Raw genomic sequence first — 17346 nt, 5'->3', positions numbered from 1 at the left:
TCTTCACCCTTGATTAGCAAAAAAAATGTTCTACTTGAATGAATATAAATACGTTTTTAATATGTTTAGAATTTCATCAAACTCATTTACAACATTAAAAAAGGATCAGGTTCTTCATTTTTTCATGAAGATATCCTCTGCCTCTCAACTAGGTTTATCACCCGTCACAAAAGGACTGCACCAATTTCACTGATCTTGCTATTATAAGTACACTTATTGGTGGTGTTTGACACACATGGTGTTACTTTGACTACATAGGCAGTTTTCTTGGAGGATTTTCTAAATGTAATTTCGAAACTTTATTGAAATTTGTATTCAAGTGTGATTAAAAAATTGTATAATCAATGACCAGCTGGATAAATCCATTAATATATAAATATCTAACTTTACAGCCTTGAAAGATTACGAAATTGGAATTAAATTCTTAGGCTGAATCCCTGAATATTACATTTTATTCCAAGATGCTAGTTAAATAAAGCCTTAATTTTGCAGTTCATATTCAGAAAGGATGTTTCAGCGATTGGACAGACCGATGTTAGAGTGCATCTCCCATCATGGAACTGGGGTGTATGGGTTATCATTTCTATGATCACATTTAGAGTGTTGGCAGAGTTGTCAGAGAGCTTATGGAGAACAGCACCTTCACATTACATAGCAGAATACTAATGGGATGTGACTTGGTTCAGGGTTTTGTTTTAGGTAGTTTTGGGTCTTGCGATGGAGGGATTTGAAAGTTAGATAGGATGCTGAAATAAGGTACTTATCTTTAGAACCTATCTTTCTGATGGGATACTATATCAACTTGCAAATTTCCTCACTTCTTGAATCCCTTCCAGGCACCAGACTGCATCCAGAAACTTGAACACAGCTCTAGGATATAACCCAGCTTTGAAATCAAGGAGCTGTATAAGGCTCCACCACAGCAAATTGACATCAGTTTCCCTGTCTTTTTTCCACGTCCTCGAATGAGGAGATGAGACTTAAGAATTTAACAGAACTGCAGTATACCAAAACGAACTTGGGAACTTATTAGCAGCATTATGACCACTTCTCAGAACAGGAAGATAGATGAGATCAGTGAGGAATCTGCAAGTAGAGTATTCAACGGAACGTTTGTTACCTAAGGTAGGTAACTTGTTCTTCTGATGGACACTTCTAACTGCAAATTACTCACCTCTTGAAGCAATAGGATTAGTCTGAGGAAACGGATTGGTCAAACCAAGAAATCCTGCTAAACTAATCTGGCAGAACAGTCATATCTGCAGACTTCAGAGTCAAGGCTGTAATGCTTGGTGACAATATGAACCAAAGGCCATGTTGCAGCAATACAAGTATCTAATACTCCAATGCCCCATGAAAGTGATGAAGAGGCAACCTTAGCCATTGGACAATAGGCCCTGATGTCCTTGGGAGGTTCACAGCTTGTAGGGCATAGCAGATTTTGATGTACAGGACAGTACAGTGGGAAACAGCCTGCTTTTGAAATGTCTTTCCCTTCTTGGAGCTGGCATGTCCCATGAGGAGTTGGTCATCAACATGAAACTCAGCGGTCTTGTAAATATAAAAAATAACCCAACAAGGATCTAGACAATGGAGCCTGTTATCCCTTCTTTATGGGCTGAGGAGCGGCATAAGATGAACAGGGTGATGAAGGTGGAAGCTCTGGAGATTTTGATGTAGAACCTGCTCCTACAAATGCAGGAGGAGCGCCACTCTGAGTTGAAAGGGAAGAAGGTGACAAAGGGACAGGCGGAGCAGATCTGAATACCACAAAGTTCTTGGGCAGTCCAGAGCAATCATCAACTTCCTCACAAATTAAGTAGTAAGCAGGATCTGAGAAAGTATATAGTAGAAATGAGAGTCCCTTCTCAGCCACAATTTGTCTGGCAGCAGAAATTACAGGAAGCAAAACAGCGGGAAATGTGTGCTCTTATGAGTAGTAAATAGGCCCACTAGAAGGGTACTCCAAAGAAGCCACTTATGATCGGCAAGATAGTGCCAGCTGAAATTGCCAACCCATGCACTCAAGCAGCCAGACAGATGGCGTCCACAGGACATGCGGAGGGCCCAGGGGGGAATAAAAAAAAATTAAAAATGTTTAGGGCTCACCACCCATGGGGCTCGCAGAGGACCCAGAGGGTAAGTATTTTTATCAAATTTTGTGGAACTTGATAAAAAATAAATGCTTCCTGGGTCTGCTACGTACCCTGTGGGTGGCTGGGCCAAAAACATTTAAGAAAATAAATTCCCCCAGGTCCCACCACGTGATCCTTGGGCAGTGGTCCCAAAGTGTGATAAAAGTTAATGCCCCCCCAGGTGCCCCATGGGCGGTAGGCCCGGTGGGCATTAATTTGTATCAAGGTTAGAGTCAGCTGCCCACGGGTCACGCAGAGGGCCCAGGGAGCATTTTTTTAAACAATGTTTAGCGCCTGCCGCCTAGAGGGCAGGCCCAAGGTGATTTATTTTTTTAAATGTTCATGGCCCCACAGGGAGCATTTATTTTTATCACGTTCCCAAAACGTACTAAAAATACATGCAACTATCCGAATAAAGTGCTGCAAAAATGCTCCAAAAATTCCACATTTTTGCAGCAAAATTTGCTAATCAATTTTGCAATATTCTGAGGGGTATGACTAAATTAACACTTAAATTGAAGTAAAAAAATTATATACAAATTTACAAATTACACTAAACACAAATGCTATTGCAATACTAAGAAATTATAATACTAACATAATTAATATTTATTGACCAATTAAAAGTTATATTTTGTGCAACTACATTAAATAAAACAATGTTATAGCCAACTATTAGGGAAAACACAATAGTACATAATTAGAAACACAATAGTCTATCCTTCTATAATCTGTCCCACAGTATTTTTGACATCATGACATTTGTGAACCACTTTTTTACAATATTTTGCCCGAATATCATATTGAGGAAACACATGCTGCCATGGTCCGACACAATCATACAGCAGCTTAAGATTGACAAGTATGCTAGACCAGCGCTTGAAGGCGAATTATCTGCAGTTGGGAAACTATACACGGTACAAGATGGGGGCAGGTGGCTCTCAGTGACCGCTGACATAGTTGTAATAGTGCAGGGTATACAGAACATAAAACAGGTGCTGGAGACCCGCACCAGCAAAGTTGGATCAGATGTTATACTCCTTCAACAAGATCTAAGGAATAACATGGAGAGAGTTACTGAGGCTGAGGGCAGGATCTACGAACTTGAAGATGCGATCCGAGATTCAATGACTGTGTGGGCAGGCTGGGGTCAAAACGTGAGCTCTTTTTGTATGAGTGGTTCAAATCCTGAATCGGAATTACCCATATGTCTTACGGTGGAATTCGTCCACAAGGCTCTGTTGCGGAACCCCTCAAGGCGTTCCCTTGAGACCTTTCATTGCTCATATCTAAAACCACAAATATAGAGAGAGATACAATGCTCTAAGCAGCCCGAGGCAACCCCCATCATGACTTTAATAGTATTGATTTTCCCGGACTGAAGTACGCTGGTCCAAAACCAGCAGCGTTCTTTTGAAGGAGTCAAACAAAAACTACAAGCAATGGGACTATCATCTGCTTTATCCTGCCAAACTGAAAGTGGCGTACAAGTCAGAGGCCTTTTTCTTTGACAGCCCTCAAAGTGCATGAAACTGGGCGACAGATCAGAAAGTACTGGAGATGGGTAAGTGTAACAAACAGACCCTCTCAGGACACGACGACTCCAGACTGATGCAAGTGAACGAAGTCAGAAAAGACGACATGCGGAGAAGAAAGAGGGAATAACCCAGCACTTCCCGTAAGCTTAGACTCTGGCAATCTGGAGACAGACAATGGAAGTGGAAAAAACTTCCCACAACCGCTTGAGACATAGGGTCTGGTCACCACCTCTGACTAATGGTATTAATACCTTAACAAAATGAGTAACGGGGTGGTGAAGACTACGTACAGGGAACAGAAGATGCTGGTTGACATGCCCTGTGGTTGGAAAAAGAGAATGGACTATGGGAGATGTCTACACAACCCAGCACATATCATATGAGCTGATTTCACCGTTGGTGATGACCAGTGAGAATGTAAGACGTGAGCCAAAGGCTGTTTGCTTTTAAGGGAATACATTTCTCACCAATGTACCCTGTTTTACTTTACATTTATTTTCTTGTGTTATTTATTGTCACTATTTGGGATGGGATTGATGAGGCACTGTTCTCTGCAAAGTCTTGGCGACGCTTGCTGACCCCTGACCTGCTCAGTCAACAGGTGTCTCATGTTTCAGAAGTGTAGGGAGGGAGAAGATTTTGGGCCCTTGTGGGTTTAATGTTTTTGTTGCTATGCGGGACACACTGAGGCCCAGGTCTTTTAAGACTCAGTGGAACATCTACAGAGAGGATGACCATATTGGAACCATGGCTGCCCCAACAGGTGCTCCCCATTAGACCCTATCTGAGTAATCACATGGAATGTGAATGATTTACTCGGCTCAATCAAGAGGGGGGCTATACTCAAACGGCTAAAAGGTATCAAGCAGATAGTCTCCTTCTATGAGAGACACTCATGAGCACAAAATGCCCACTTCTGGCACATCAAAGTTTCCCCTCTGAGCTACAAGTGGGGTATATGTGGGTCTCGGTGAGGGGCCATACTACTGAAAAAAGTCCACAATTTTACAGAGCTACAGAGGGACCTGCATAGATGCTATATCGCAGTGACTGGTACACTGTGTGGTAAACTGATATCAATAGTGAGTATATATGCTCCTACTCCACTGACAGGAACGTTTTTACACGCATAGGTCAGCTCATTGTTCAACTCCCAACTGGGAAGCTTATATTCAGAGGGAGACCTTCATGGTGTCCTGGACTGGCAGATGGACAGGACAGGGGAGTCTGGGACCCAACACATCTTGCTAAGTTATTAGACACAATGGTATTGTGTGATATTTGGCGACAATTTAATTCTAAATTCACCTTTTCTGTCAAATGAACACTCAGGGACGCCATGTGTGGTCGTCACGACGTTTGGCATTTGTGTGTGTGGCGAATGATGACCAATTTAAGTCTTATGTACAGCAGGAAACCAATAATTATTTTGCACTGCATGCTGTCTCTGTGTTCTCCCATGCTTAACTTTGGAAGGCATAAAAAGCCTCTAGCAAATACAGAGTAGGAAATTATATAACTCTCTGTAAGCAATCACAAAACAAAAAGCTGGTACATATTAAAGGCACATTGCTTGGCCTAGAATCTGAATTTATCGCCACTAAGGACCGTGCAACACTTAGGACTATTATACATACTTCACAGAAGGTTATACCCTACCTCAAAGTTGTGATGAAGGAGGTCCTAGTCAGTGGTGAGCGCCCTCCGAACCACAAACACCAGAGGTAACTGTAACACTAAAGACCAGCTGGCTGCAACACCAGTACTCTGCCATACCGGCTCACATCTGTGATTAATATTGAGGACAAATTCCTTGCCACAGGGTTGGCCGCATGCCTACTGAAAATAATTAACAATGTGGTACACCTCCACCAACGCAGCTTATTGGTACACTGCTCTGCACACCATAGCAACAGATTCACAATGCCTTGGGACTCACTGGATGACTTGATGGATCATTGGCCTTGCTGACAGAATATGAAAAGGTGCTTGAGTTGTTACGATTTCGTTTCACCGTTACTGAGAGCCTAGTGGGATTATCGTACCACGGAGTGTCTCTCTTGGATATAGATATTTACTTTGAAGATAGGTTTCCCAGCTATATTCTTAGCTATCGATTACTCTTCTCCCCGCACTGCGCATTTAAGTAACGCATGAAGATTTCTCTATTATACGACGCATTATGGAATGTTTTGTACTTATTATAGATTTTCTACAGAGTCTTACTAGGACTGATTTCCTATATAATACTTATTTTGAATCAAGCCCTGATGAAGTCCGTGAGAATACTCTCTCATAGGACGAAACACGTGTTGGCTATGGTTGCTACATGAACATTAAAGCTTTGGCTACTGCATGAATATCCGAATTTAAGGATGATTTGTTTTATATTGATGGAGAACTTTGTACTGCAAAAATAAATGGGTTATGAACTCTCTATGGTGTTATTGCCATTCCAAAGCTAAAGTCTCTATACCGTATTAACTTTTAATCATGAGTGCCCTGACAGCTGGCCTTTTCTTTGGTAGTTTCCCTTGAAACATTGGAGGAGTAAGGAAGATCCTCTTGCCAGGAGCACCGTGCCACATTTAGAATTCGAATTTTACCATATGGACTCACTGTGAGCGCCCAAATCCTATGATTTTCTTCCTATGTGCCTTTGTTCTGGTGCTTGAGTTGTTGTTCGCCTTGTTTGGGAGAATTATTATACAACCCATTTTATGAGCTACACTCATCTATACACCAGCTTGCAAGCAAAAATCAGGTTGACCAGCTGCTTTTTTTACGTTTTTCAAATTTATAGACCTACTTGGTTCGACTCCCCACTGTTGCTGCAGCTCTTCGCCATTGCGCTTGAACCGCTTGTGGAGTGGATCAGAATAGATGCTCTGCTAACGGGACTTGAATGGGCTTTTTGGAGTTGTGGATAGAGTGCCACTCTATGCTGACAAACTACTGATATATCTTCAGGATGCCAAGTGGTAACATTTGGAAAAAAATGTAGCCTAAAATCAAACCTAGCCAAAAGAACAAGTTACTTACCTTCGGTGACGACTTATCTGGTAGAGATATATTCTAGTTGCAGATTCCTTACCTTAGAATTTCCCCAGGTGCCAAACTGGATCTGGAGATTTTTCTTCGAGCAGTATCCTTGCGCACTCTTAGGTGGCTTCGACTGTGCATTCATCATAGACGTTGTGGTCGTCGTGATGATCTTGCGGTCGTACTAAAGCGCCACCCCTGCACATGGATGTCAGTTTCTTTTCACAACTTTCCACGCCAGTAGCGGGAGCCATAAAGAGCACTGAAATTGGTGCGCCTTGAAAGGGAAATCCCTGCCCCTCGTAATCAGTTCGCAAGTGGGGAGGATGGGTGAGTCCGTAAGGAATCTGCAACTGGAATATGTCTCTACCAGATAAATGATTAACGAGGGTAAGTAACTTGTTCATCTGATAGAGACTTGTAGTTGCAGATTCCTTATCTTAGAATAGATACCCAAGCAAAACCACCCCCAGTGGTGGGTTGCGCACCAAGATCATACTAAAAAGTCCTGCAGGACCGAACGACCAAAGTAGCGGTCTCTTTGAACCTGACTGTCCAGGCACTTCTGTTTTGTGAACGTGTGCAGAGATGCCCATGTTGCTACCTTGCAGATATACAGGGCAGGAACTCTGCATGCTAACGCTGTGGTAACAGCAGTTGCTCTGGTTGAATGAGCAAGCAAGCCTTCGGGGGGGTTGCTTCTTTGCAGAGTGTAGCACATTTTGATACAGAGCAACACCCAACATGCAATGATATGCTTCTGCACCCCCTTCACTTTCTTTGCACCCACATATCCAACAAATAGTTGCTCGTCACCCAGAAACATTAGTATGATTGAGGTAGAACGGCAATGCTCTTTTTGGATCCAGACGGTGGAGTCTCTCCTCTTCATAAGAGGAATGTGGGGGTGCGTAAAAAGCAGGTAAAGTGATGGATTTGGCTACATGAAAAGAGGTAACAACCTTAGGAAGAAAGGAGGCCCTTTTACAAAGCACCACTTTGTTATGGTGGACAGACAAAAATGGTGGCTTGGAAGAAAGAGCTTGAAGCTCACTCACTCTGCAAGTAGAGGTGATGGCGATAAGAAAAACAGTCTTGATGGTTAAGAGCCGCAAGGGACAATTATGCATTGGCTCAAAAGGTGCACACATGAGATAAGTCAGGACCGATGAAAGGGAGCATCTGAGAAGGAGTCAGGTGTGATTTTGGCACGTTTAAAGTGAACCCCAGTGAATGCAGAAGGTGGGAGATGACTTTCTGGGGCGAGTTCACCTTTAACAGTCAGTCGTTGAGGTGGGGGAAGACTATACTTCTAACCTGCGCACATGAGCTCCAACCACTGCCATCACTTTCATGAACACCCGAGGGGAGCTGGTAAGGCCAAAGGTGAGCTCGGTGAACTTAAAGTGCTTGTGACCTACCACTAATCGCAAGTAGTGCCTGTGGCAGGCAAGACGGGTATATGGAAGTAAGTGCCCTGCAAGTCTAATGCTACCATCCGGTCTCCTGGGTCCAAGGTAGACAGCACCTGAGCCATAGTGAGCATTTTGAACTTCTCCTTCTTGGGGAAGAGATTGAGTGCCTGAAGGTCTAGGGTATGACGTAGGCCTTTGTCCCTTTTAGGCACCAGAAAGTAGCAGGAATAACAACCACAACCTACTTCTGGTGCTGGGACCCCTTCTATGGTTCCCTAGGTCAAGAGAGCCGTGACTTCCTCATGGAGAAGTGCCAGATGATCATCCGGTAAGCCGCTGTAGGATGGAGGCATGGCTGTAGGGGCAGTCTTGCAAGGGAAGGTTACTTCAGACTATCAGCAAAACCCACCTTTCCATCATAAGGGATTCCCAGTGGGGCAGGTGATGGGGAATCCTACCTCCAACTGGTCCGAGATGGAGGGACGGACTAGAAAGGCTTGAAGGCTGCTGCATGGGCAGGGGTGGACTGGGCAGACCTCTGGTTCCTTGTCCCACAAGCTTGTGGGATTTTGCATCCATGGCCATGCAGTGGCTGGGAAGCATGTGCAGCTCTGTGGCTGGCAGGGTAAGGACGTGATAGGGAGCTCCTTCCATGGCCACAAAAGGGGCGAAAAGTGGACTGTGGTGGGGTGAGGGACTGAGTCATAGCCCGGGACTCCTTGAACCTCTCGAGGACCGAGCCTGCTTTGTTGCCGAAGAGACAGGTACCATGGAAGGTTATGTCCATGAGAGACTGTTGGGCATCCCCCAAGAAACCAGACGTCATTAACCAGGCGTGGCACCTTAAGGCCACTGTTTACAAAACCAATCTGCCCACTCAGTTGGTCGTCTTCAGCCCACAACCAATTGTGAACTTAGCTGCATCCGTCCCATCAGCAACAGCTTGGGAGTTGATGGTCTGGGCCTCCTCCGGGACCTACAGCAATACCTGCACAACCATATCCCACAGTGAATGGGTGTAGTGGCCTAAAAGGCATGCGGTATTCACAGACCACAATGCCAGACTGGAGAAAGAAAAGATCTTCTTTCCAATTTGGTCTGGGCATCCTCTGGGACCTACAGCAATACCTGCGCAACCATATCCCACAGTGAATGGGTGTAGTGGGCCATAAGGCATGCGGTGTTCACGGACCACAATGCCAGACTGGAGAAAGAAAAGATCTTCTATCCAATTTGGTCCAGTCTCTTTGATATCCTATCCAGGTGAGCGATGGGACTGCGCCAGATGAAGAGGAAGCCTGGATGGCAAGGCTCTCAGGCATAGGGTGCTGGGACAGGAATTTAGGGTCTTTTGGAGTGGGCCAATGGCAGGGGGTGATTGTTCTATCACCCAGGAAATCTGTGCTGAGTCTGGACCAGGTACCCAGAAGGACATCAGTGAAGGCTTCATTAAATGGATGTAGAAGCTCCGAAGTAGAAATTCCAGGCTGAAACTCCTGTGTCAGGAGGTTAGCCGGACTGCCACAATGGGAAGCTCAAGGACAAAGACCTCAACCGCCCTACTGACCAATAGGGAGTAAGACACTCCCTCCGCCGTAGTCAAATGTGGGGAGAATGGATGGTGTAACAGGGCATCACAGAAGAGAGGAGACTTGGTGTTGTCTAAGTGAGAGTTGTGTACAAAACACTAAGCAGTTCTGTGTGAGATATCAGTGTGTGTGTGTGTGTGTTTTTGCCTTAATTGTTCTGCTTGTCTTTGGTAATAATTCATTGCAGAATGTGATTTTGCAGAAACTATGAACGTGTTCTATTTCTGGTTGAACACTAATAATAATATTTATTAAAAAAGGCAACTGACACATTCTGAAATTAGAGATGGGGTATTAAGATCGATCTGAAACCTGTACTAAGAGTCCTGATATAATTGGTGTGACTGAAGCAGTCGTCAGCTATATCTGTAACATCGGCTGCGAATGAATGGTTGTATGTGAAAACTGTGAATGAAATACCCAAACTGCTATCACCTAGATAGAAGAAAATAAATGCGAAGAAACTGTCAAAACAGGAAGGCTGTGCTATACGTTTAAACATACACTGTTTTCTCAATAAATGTAAATCTATGTCTTAATAAATAGTGCACTTTGTTTATGATACAGCTTGGTTTGTGTTTGTTGGTACACCAGTTATCTGAAACTGGGTTACAGCCTAAAATGTGCGGGGTGAATATAGTGGCATAAAGTGAATGTAAAAGAAACATAAAAGGCAGGAACTCCAAGAAATGTAACAAACACAAGGGGGGGGGGGGAATGCACAGATAATCTTAAACTTTAAACCGCTATGCAAGTACAAAACACACTAGAAGCAGGAAATCAGTACACAAAATAGAAAGATAAGCAAATTTGCTTTGTATACATGTTCAAATTGTATGGATCCTCAAAGATTCTCTTTTGTATTTGTACAGATCAAAATGCATAAGAATATTTGCAACTGAGACGATGAGCCTAAGAGCCCCCTGTGCACATAGGCACAATTATAAGTAGGGGTGGCTTGCAGCAATCGAACACATTATTTAAGAATTGCCTGACCTTGCTTTTGTAATTTTTGACAGACATCGTCAAGTAAGATTCTATTTTCTTTCACTTCGTATCACTTTTTTTCTCACTTTCAATATTCTGGTCACCACAACATTGCCCAGATAATAGTGTGGACTCGTATCAAATTGAAATAACATTTTTTTTTTACCGGGCTATTGTTACTAGCGTTGGCTTGGGCAAATTCTTTAGCAAACGCTTGACAGATCGGACCAGGCCATCGATCTCGGGCTCTGTGCTCACATGGTGAGGAAGTTCAGAAAAATCACATGTCAAGCCAGCCTGATGGACCTGGAAAGAAAAATAAAACCCTAGTGTGGTTTTCGCTTCCAAATTATTATTTAAAACTAACAAGGTGATACATCAGATAGTTTATTCAGTAGTCACAACGATCGAAAAACATTATATGAAAACAAGGTATTTAGAAAATCTTAGAAAAATTAGAAAATCTAGATCTTATTATACACAAGGCTGCATAAAATATTACAAAACCTCCTAGTTTCATTACATTTAAGTCGATTACATTCATTGAAAATTAAAACAAAGGATGGGCATTTAACTTTATCAGGCATGCTATTATTATAAAAGTTGGTGAGGTAAATAAAGAAACGTGATTGCATTTCCAATTTATCTTCTTTACTGTACTGCTTCAGTCTTCAAATTAGCAATCCACACACTCCTACTACTAGCTAAGCATACCTAAGTGAACAAAATATATATCTTCATCAGGTGCCTTTATCTCATGAAGCACGCTATGAATTGAGGTGTAATAGTCCCTATGGAACACCATATTTCTACAAAAAAAAATCAGGTAATTTTTTTTAAGCATACGTGGGAATGGGAACACCTGAGCCATACGTGGTCTCCGCTTCCTGAACAGCAAACATCATAAATGTTAACACTATAAGGTACATTATTTGGTCTATACATTGTAAACTTAACATCGTGGAATCATAGAATCAGCGCCATAAGTACCCCACCCAAACTCCATCAACTAATACTAATACTGTAGCCACAGTCTCGTGATCCAGGCATATGCACTTTGACCCATGTTGTAACACACACACACGCCCCCCCCCCCCCACATGCCAGTCCTCATACCCGTAATAGACATGCCACTCACAGTTGTCCTCCCATGTCGCTTTGACCGGGACATTAACCGATTGGAAATCATTCTTAATTGACATTTCGGCATACTTCTCCTAACTGCTAGACATCGTTCACTAAAGCAGTTGAAAAGAGACCACAGGCCGGGTGTGAGCTGTGCCAGAGTTCCCTCAGAGCCCAAAGAAAAGGACCCACAAAGGAAAGCAAGGTTCAGTGAGAGAGATATATTCACGTTGACATCAACGGCTTGGGCAGAGGTCAATCTTCAAAGAGAATGGGTGTGGAGTGTTTATAAAAAACTAACCTAAAAACAGTTCAATTAAAAAAATAAAGAAGCTACATTATCAAACCAAATTTCAAAAGATAAAGAATGTTAACGGACACAAACATTAACAATATAGAATGGGTATACAGCCTTTACACAGAAGGCGTTACCATGTGTTACATTTATAATGGAATACCATGTAGATACGTATCACACATTTATTTTTTTGGCACTTTACAACACTAGACTTTACGACCCATTTAATAAATTTTTTTGGTAGTACAACGTAGTAGCAAATCCCTTTAATAAGGGAATGAATGGGAGATAAGCCGTGTAAAGAGTTTAAGGGTTCATGGATGGGTAAGTGTACAAAGTTGCAAGGCTTTAGAAGTGGTAATGGTAGGGGTAGTATGGGTTTCTATGATTCAGGGATGGGTAAGGGTACAGGACTGTAAGGGATTTTATTGCTCAGGGATGGCTAGGGGTTTGTGGTAGTACTGGGTTTTGAAAGGGTTTTAGGGTCCGGTGGGTAAGGGCAGGTGAAGTCTGGGGTTTTTATGTTTCAGGGATGGAGGAGGGCATGGGGTAGTAAGGAATTTTTAGAGGCAGCAGGACTGGGCTTTAGACGAATTAAAAATATATGTGTGTGTGTGTGTGTGTGTGTGTGCGTGTGTATGTAAAAATGTTATTACCAAGAAAAATGCGTAGTAAATACCCATAATGTAAAGCAACACATTGTAAAGGTCAAAACATATTACACATATGGTAAAGACATGCGTGTGAAATGCATGCATGGTACCAGCTGATATTCTATAGAATGTAGCAATCAAACCTTAAGAAGAATTCAAAAACTCATAAGCAAAAGCGGAAAAGTGAAATTCAAAGTGTGCCTATGGGATGCAGATGACTAGTACCACGGGGTATTTTTAGGCTGACCAGCAAAGACATGCAGTCAATCTGAACTTAGCATGGACTACTCACAGTTTTTATTTTCAATCTTAGAAAGTTTTCAGGAAATATGCCTGACAAGATAAACCCAAAAGCTGTATCTGCCAAAGGTTCAAGGCCATGACACAAATAACGGCTGAGGCCTTTTTGTTTCTAATAGTAGATTTAAGGAAGTAGTTTCTAACCCTTGAAAATCCTGTGTTATTTTTTTCGCTTATGGATCTTTGATTTTATGACCTCTGCTATGAGTAAGTCTCTATAAAGGAGTTTCATTCATTGGAAGCCCTATGTCAAACTTCATTTAACCTCCACTGCCCACTTTTCACAATAATTTGCTGCTGTACGGATGGGATAAGATTAAGAGGCTTACCTTGTAAGGCTGCTGTAACCACACCCGGCATTTGTCACACTTCTTTCCTGTGCCCAATGGTCACATGAGGTATCAAAAACAAAGTGATGGATGAAATTATTGAATTAATGTCAGCCACTGGCAATCACTTGGAGCCGGCAGTATTAAAAGCTTTATTTAAAAAAAAAAAAATATTTAGCTTTTTTAAAATGATTGGCAAAGCCAATCAATCCCAAAGGGGCCATCTACTGGCTTTACCATGGTTTGTTCCTATTCTTGTGGTTTCAACCAGTTGAACTGCAGCTTATATTTCATTGTACACCAATTCATGTGATCAAATCTAATGAATGAAAAATGGGCAGAAAGGGAATCTATACATTGTTTTTAAACGTGCTCTAGTGTTTGAGTTTGGTTATTTGTAGAACTCTGAAATTGGGGTTAGGCATACAAGATGTAATTTTCCAAAATTTGCTCTATCTTGCACACTAGCTTACATTTGGAAATGAAACATGGAGAGAAATTCAATTGATTATACCAAATGCTCAACTATTTTCTGTTCACACACTTTGCCCCATAAAAACGGTACACCACTTGAGTGGAGTGGCTTAGCGCCCCTAACAGGAAAGGCCTCAAAAGGCAAAGTAGAAACACCACATTTTCAAAATTGAATCACTTTGGAGAAGTCTGTAGTAGTGGTTTTGGGCCCAGTTTCAGCAGCCATGCAGGTAAGCTTACTAAACACCGAAATTTCTGAAAACTAGACACCTAGGGGAGTCCTGGGTGGTGTGACACGCATTCTTCCCACTATTTTTCTTTGCCTAAATGTCCTGCAAACCTTTTCTTTGGCTAATATCACACATTTTCCTCTCATTTCTGTGACGCAAAGGCCCATAATCTGCAGAGATTGGCCAAATCCTACACCCCAGAGTTCTAACAATTCTCTCTATAAAAATCAGAATCACTACTTGTGTCCCTGGACCAATAGACCACTACAGGAATTGATCAAATCAACATCTATGCAAAGACCAAACACTATGCCCAAAAGAACCCAACATTTCTCTTGCTTGTCATGGGGATGGCAATGCCCTAGTCCTGAGGAGGACCGAAAGACTGTTGGAGCTTTGGGTGTGGGGGTTTACTCTGATGGCAAGAAGTACAGGCCGCCACTGCATTATTTCTTTAAAAAAATATCCCTGCCATCCAGTGGGATTTCTCCAACCTTTACCCAGGGGAATTGGGGGGATGGCCAGAAAGACTGGTGAACTTGTTCTGGGGTAGGGGCATGACACACACACTTTTTTAAAATCTTTTTCCCTGTTGTCTAGTGAATTTCGTGTCTCTTAGAGTGGGAAGATTGTAGGCAAATCCTCCATTCTGCCACCCAGGGGTTTGGTGCTGCTCATAAGCGGAGGCACAGTCTGAAGCCTGAGCGGGCTGCCTTCACCTGTGTTTTTTAAAATACACAAAAGTATACCAACATGGTGTGAAAAATAACAATGGATTAAGATGCGGCCCGAGCTAATACTGGTGGCCGAAATTAATTAAATCATTCCACCCATCACTTTTTTGTATACTTTAGTGTGTCTTTTCAAGTTGGCTAGGTATGCCCAAACGTGGGTACCAAGCACACTGTATCACTGGAACCAAGCTGTACCCAGCTGATTAGCCCATAACTAGGGTGAAACCAAACCTAGGTTGCTTATGTTCCGCTTCAGGAAGGAACTGGCTTGGAAGTTCAGGTTGGACAACTGATTTGCATATAGCTAGGTCCAAACTGAGGTGACATGGTGTGAAAAATAATGATGGATTAGGATGCGGTCCTAAGTAATTACCAGTGGCTGAGGTTAATTAAAGCATTCCATTGATGACTTTTTTGTATATTCACTTGTTTCTTGCATTTCTTCCTTGTGGCTGGTGGGCTTTCTGCCCCATGCCCTCCCCCCAACTCCCCACCATTTTATATTTTTCTTGCCGTAGTGAGTAGTGGGGTTTCTGCAAGACATCTACTAGGGAAAGATAGAGACGATTCTCTCTTTTCCAATAAGACCTCTCCCATGGCAATCTGTGCTCGGAAGGTGTGTGTGGGGGAGAGTGAGGGGTAAGAGATATGCCCCAGAGCATCAACGGAAATGAACATAAAATGAGCCCATACACACTCATCATCACTCGGACAAAAAAAGGATGAGACAGCCGTGGGCTGTTGGCTAAACAGTACCCCAGCAGCCCAAGTTGTAAAACGAATAAAGGAAATCTCTCCGGTGCCAGCATGTGTTTTCTGTGGACGTCAAGGTCGCACCCAGAGCACCCAAGGGGTTAATGAGTGCACAATACCATACGATTTCACGTTTTGCACATTGAAACAGGAGGTAATACACTATTAGAGTGTGTTTATAAATATACAGTCTTTGCTCTTTATCGGAATCAGGATTTATAAAGAGAAAATCATGCAGGCCAAATAGTTCTAGGGTTTGCTACTCATGCATGAGTTGTAATCCCAAATTAGTTGCAAACGTTTGTTTGAAAAAAGAATTTTCATTTCTGGTAAAAAGAACCGTTTAAATGAACAGGCACTGTCAAGTACTAAGTATCTGCACTTCTTCAATTTGAAAGGGAGAGTACCAGCACTTCTTATTATTAAAAAACACTCTGGGATAAAAAGTACCTCCACTTTTATATTTCCATTTCAGCATTGATGACAAAGAAATAAAACTAATTAAAGAAAAAGTCGTTTGGAATTTAGATGAACTGCGATCACTGTGTTATGCTAGAATGCATAATATAAACTCACATAATCAGTCAAGGAGCCAATCAATCAGATTAGCAATCTAGACTGAATGCTGGGAACTGGCCAGCCAATCAAAGCACAAGTGCTGTTGGGGGAATTACAGATTCCTTCACATAATGAGTATGCACACGCTGTCAAAGGATGGTGTTAATCCAAGCTCATCAGTGCAGTTTCGTCATCAAACGTTTCAAAGTACAGCTAAATACTTGATGATAGTTGACAAGTTTACCATTTCATAATCTGGAGGCTCCATCCGAGTCTTTAAACAGTGCACCAGAGGAACAAGTGATTGCATTCTGCAAAACAAGAAATACACACTGATTGTACATTCATTTTATTCTAAAAGTTAACAGGTAAATAAAACTTCCTATTTAAGAACAGTCCCTCAATTATGTGGGAGAAAATATGTTTAATCCAGGCCAATTCTTCTAAATTGTACGGGTTTCATGCCAGTGGTATTATATGTTTCAGGCAGTGTTTCCTCAACATGTGGGCTGAGACCCCTTGGTGGGTAATGAGGTGATTTTTGGAGGATTTCAAAAATCGATGCAATACACAAAGACACCCTAAAATTCTGCTCTTTATCCTGTCACATTTGCTGCACTTCAAAATCAGAGGTCAAGTGTCAGGCTATGTCTTCTGACAAATTCCTACTTTTTAACACATGGATTAGTGTTTACAAACTCCTCTCACTTTGCAGTCAGAGAAAGAAAATTAAAGTGGCTTATATGACAATCTTGCTGAGTACAGGGAGTGTGAAAGGAAAGGCTGTAGGACCTCATTTTTTAACACAACAAAATGTAAATACCTGTAAATAAAGTGTACACATTCAGAAGTTAGGAAAGCAAAAATGAAGCACTTTTTTGGTAATTCTGAAGTATGATGGAAGCAAGATGTTAATAGGATCAAATCAAGACATGTACAAATAATCAATATTCACTGAATCACGATTTCCACACATTATCATTTGGGTGCAATGTAGTTTTATCAGTAAAGGTGTAGGTCTGTAAATTTAGTGGAAATGTCAATGGAAAATATGCTGTTTTTAAATGACATTGCACAGCTACAGAATGCTTTCTTTACATAAAAAATTGCAGCCTCATGTCCATTAAAGCAAGTCTGGTCGCAAACATTTGTTGTTCTGAAAACTGGGTTGTGTTCTAAAAAGTTT

At 42.0% G+C, this 17346-nt stretch overlaps 1 protein-coding gene across 2 annotated transcripts in view; it reads right to left on the bottom strand.

Moving 5' to 3' along the window:
• C2_1H5orf22 (chromosome 2_1 C5orf22 homolog) overlaps positions 1 to 17346 on the bottom strand; it is a 366167-nt gene that overhangs the window by 55161 nt on the left and 293660 nt on the right. For both annotated transcript variants that reach the window (XM_069218592.1, XM_069218601.1), the window contains exons 8-9: positions 16405 to 16471; positions 10873 to 11012 (exon numbers count right to left, since the gene is read on the bottom strand). In XM_069218592.1, coding sequence (XP_069074693.1) covers positions 10873 to 11012; positions 16405 to 16471 — 207 coding nt within the window. The remainder of the gene's footprint in view (positions 1 to 10872; positions 11013 to 16404; positions 16472 to 17346) is intronic.

This window comes from Pleurodeles waltl, chromosome 2_1, assembly GCF_031143425.1.
Source record: "Pleurodeles waltl isolate 20211129_DDA chromosome 2_1, aPleWal1.hap1.20221129, whole genome shotgun sequence".
Taxonomy (NCBI): domain Eukaryota; kingdom Metazoa; phylum Chordata; class Amphibia; order Caudata; family Salamandridae; genus Pleurodeles; species Pleurodeles waltl.
The sequence above is the reverse complement of the archived record's forward strand: the minus strand, read 5'-3'. Positions and strand labels throughout refer to the sequence as shown.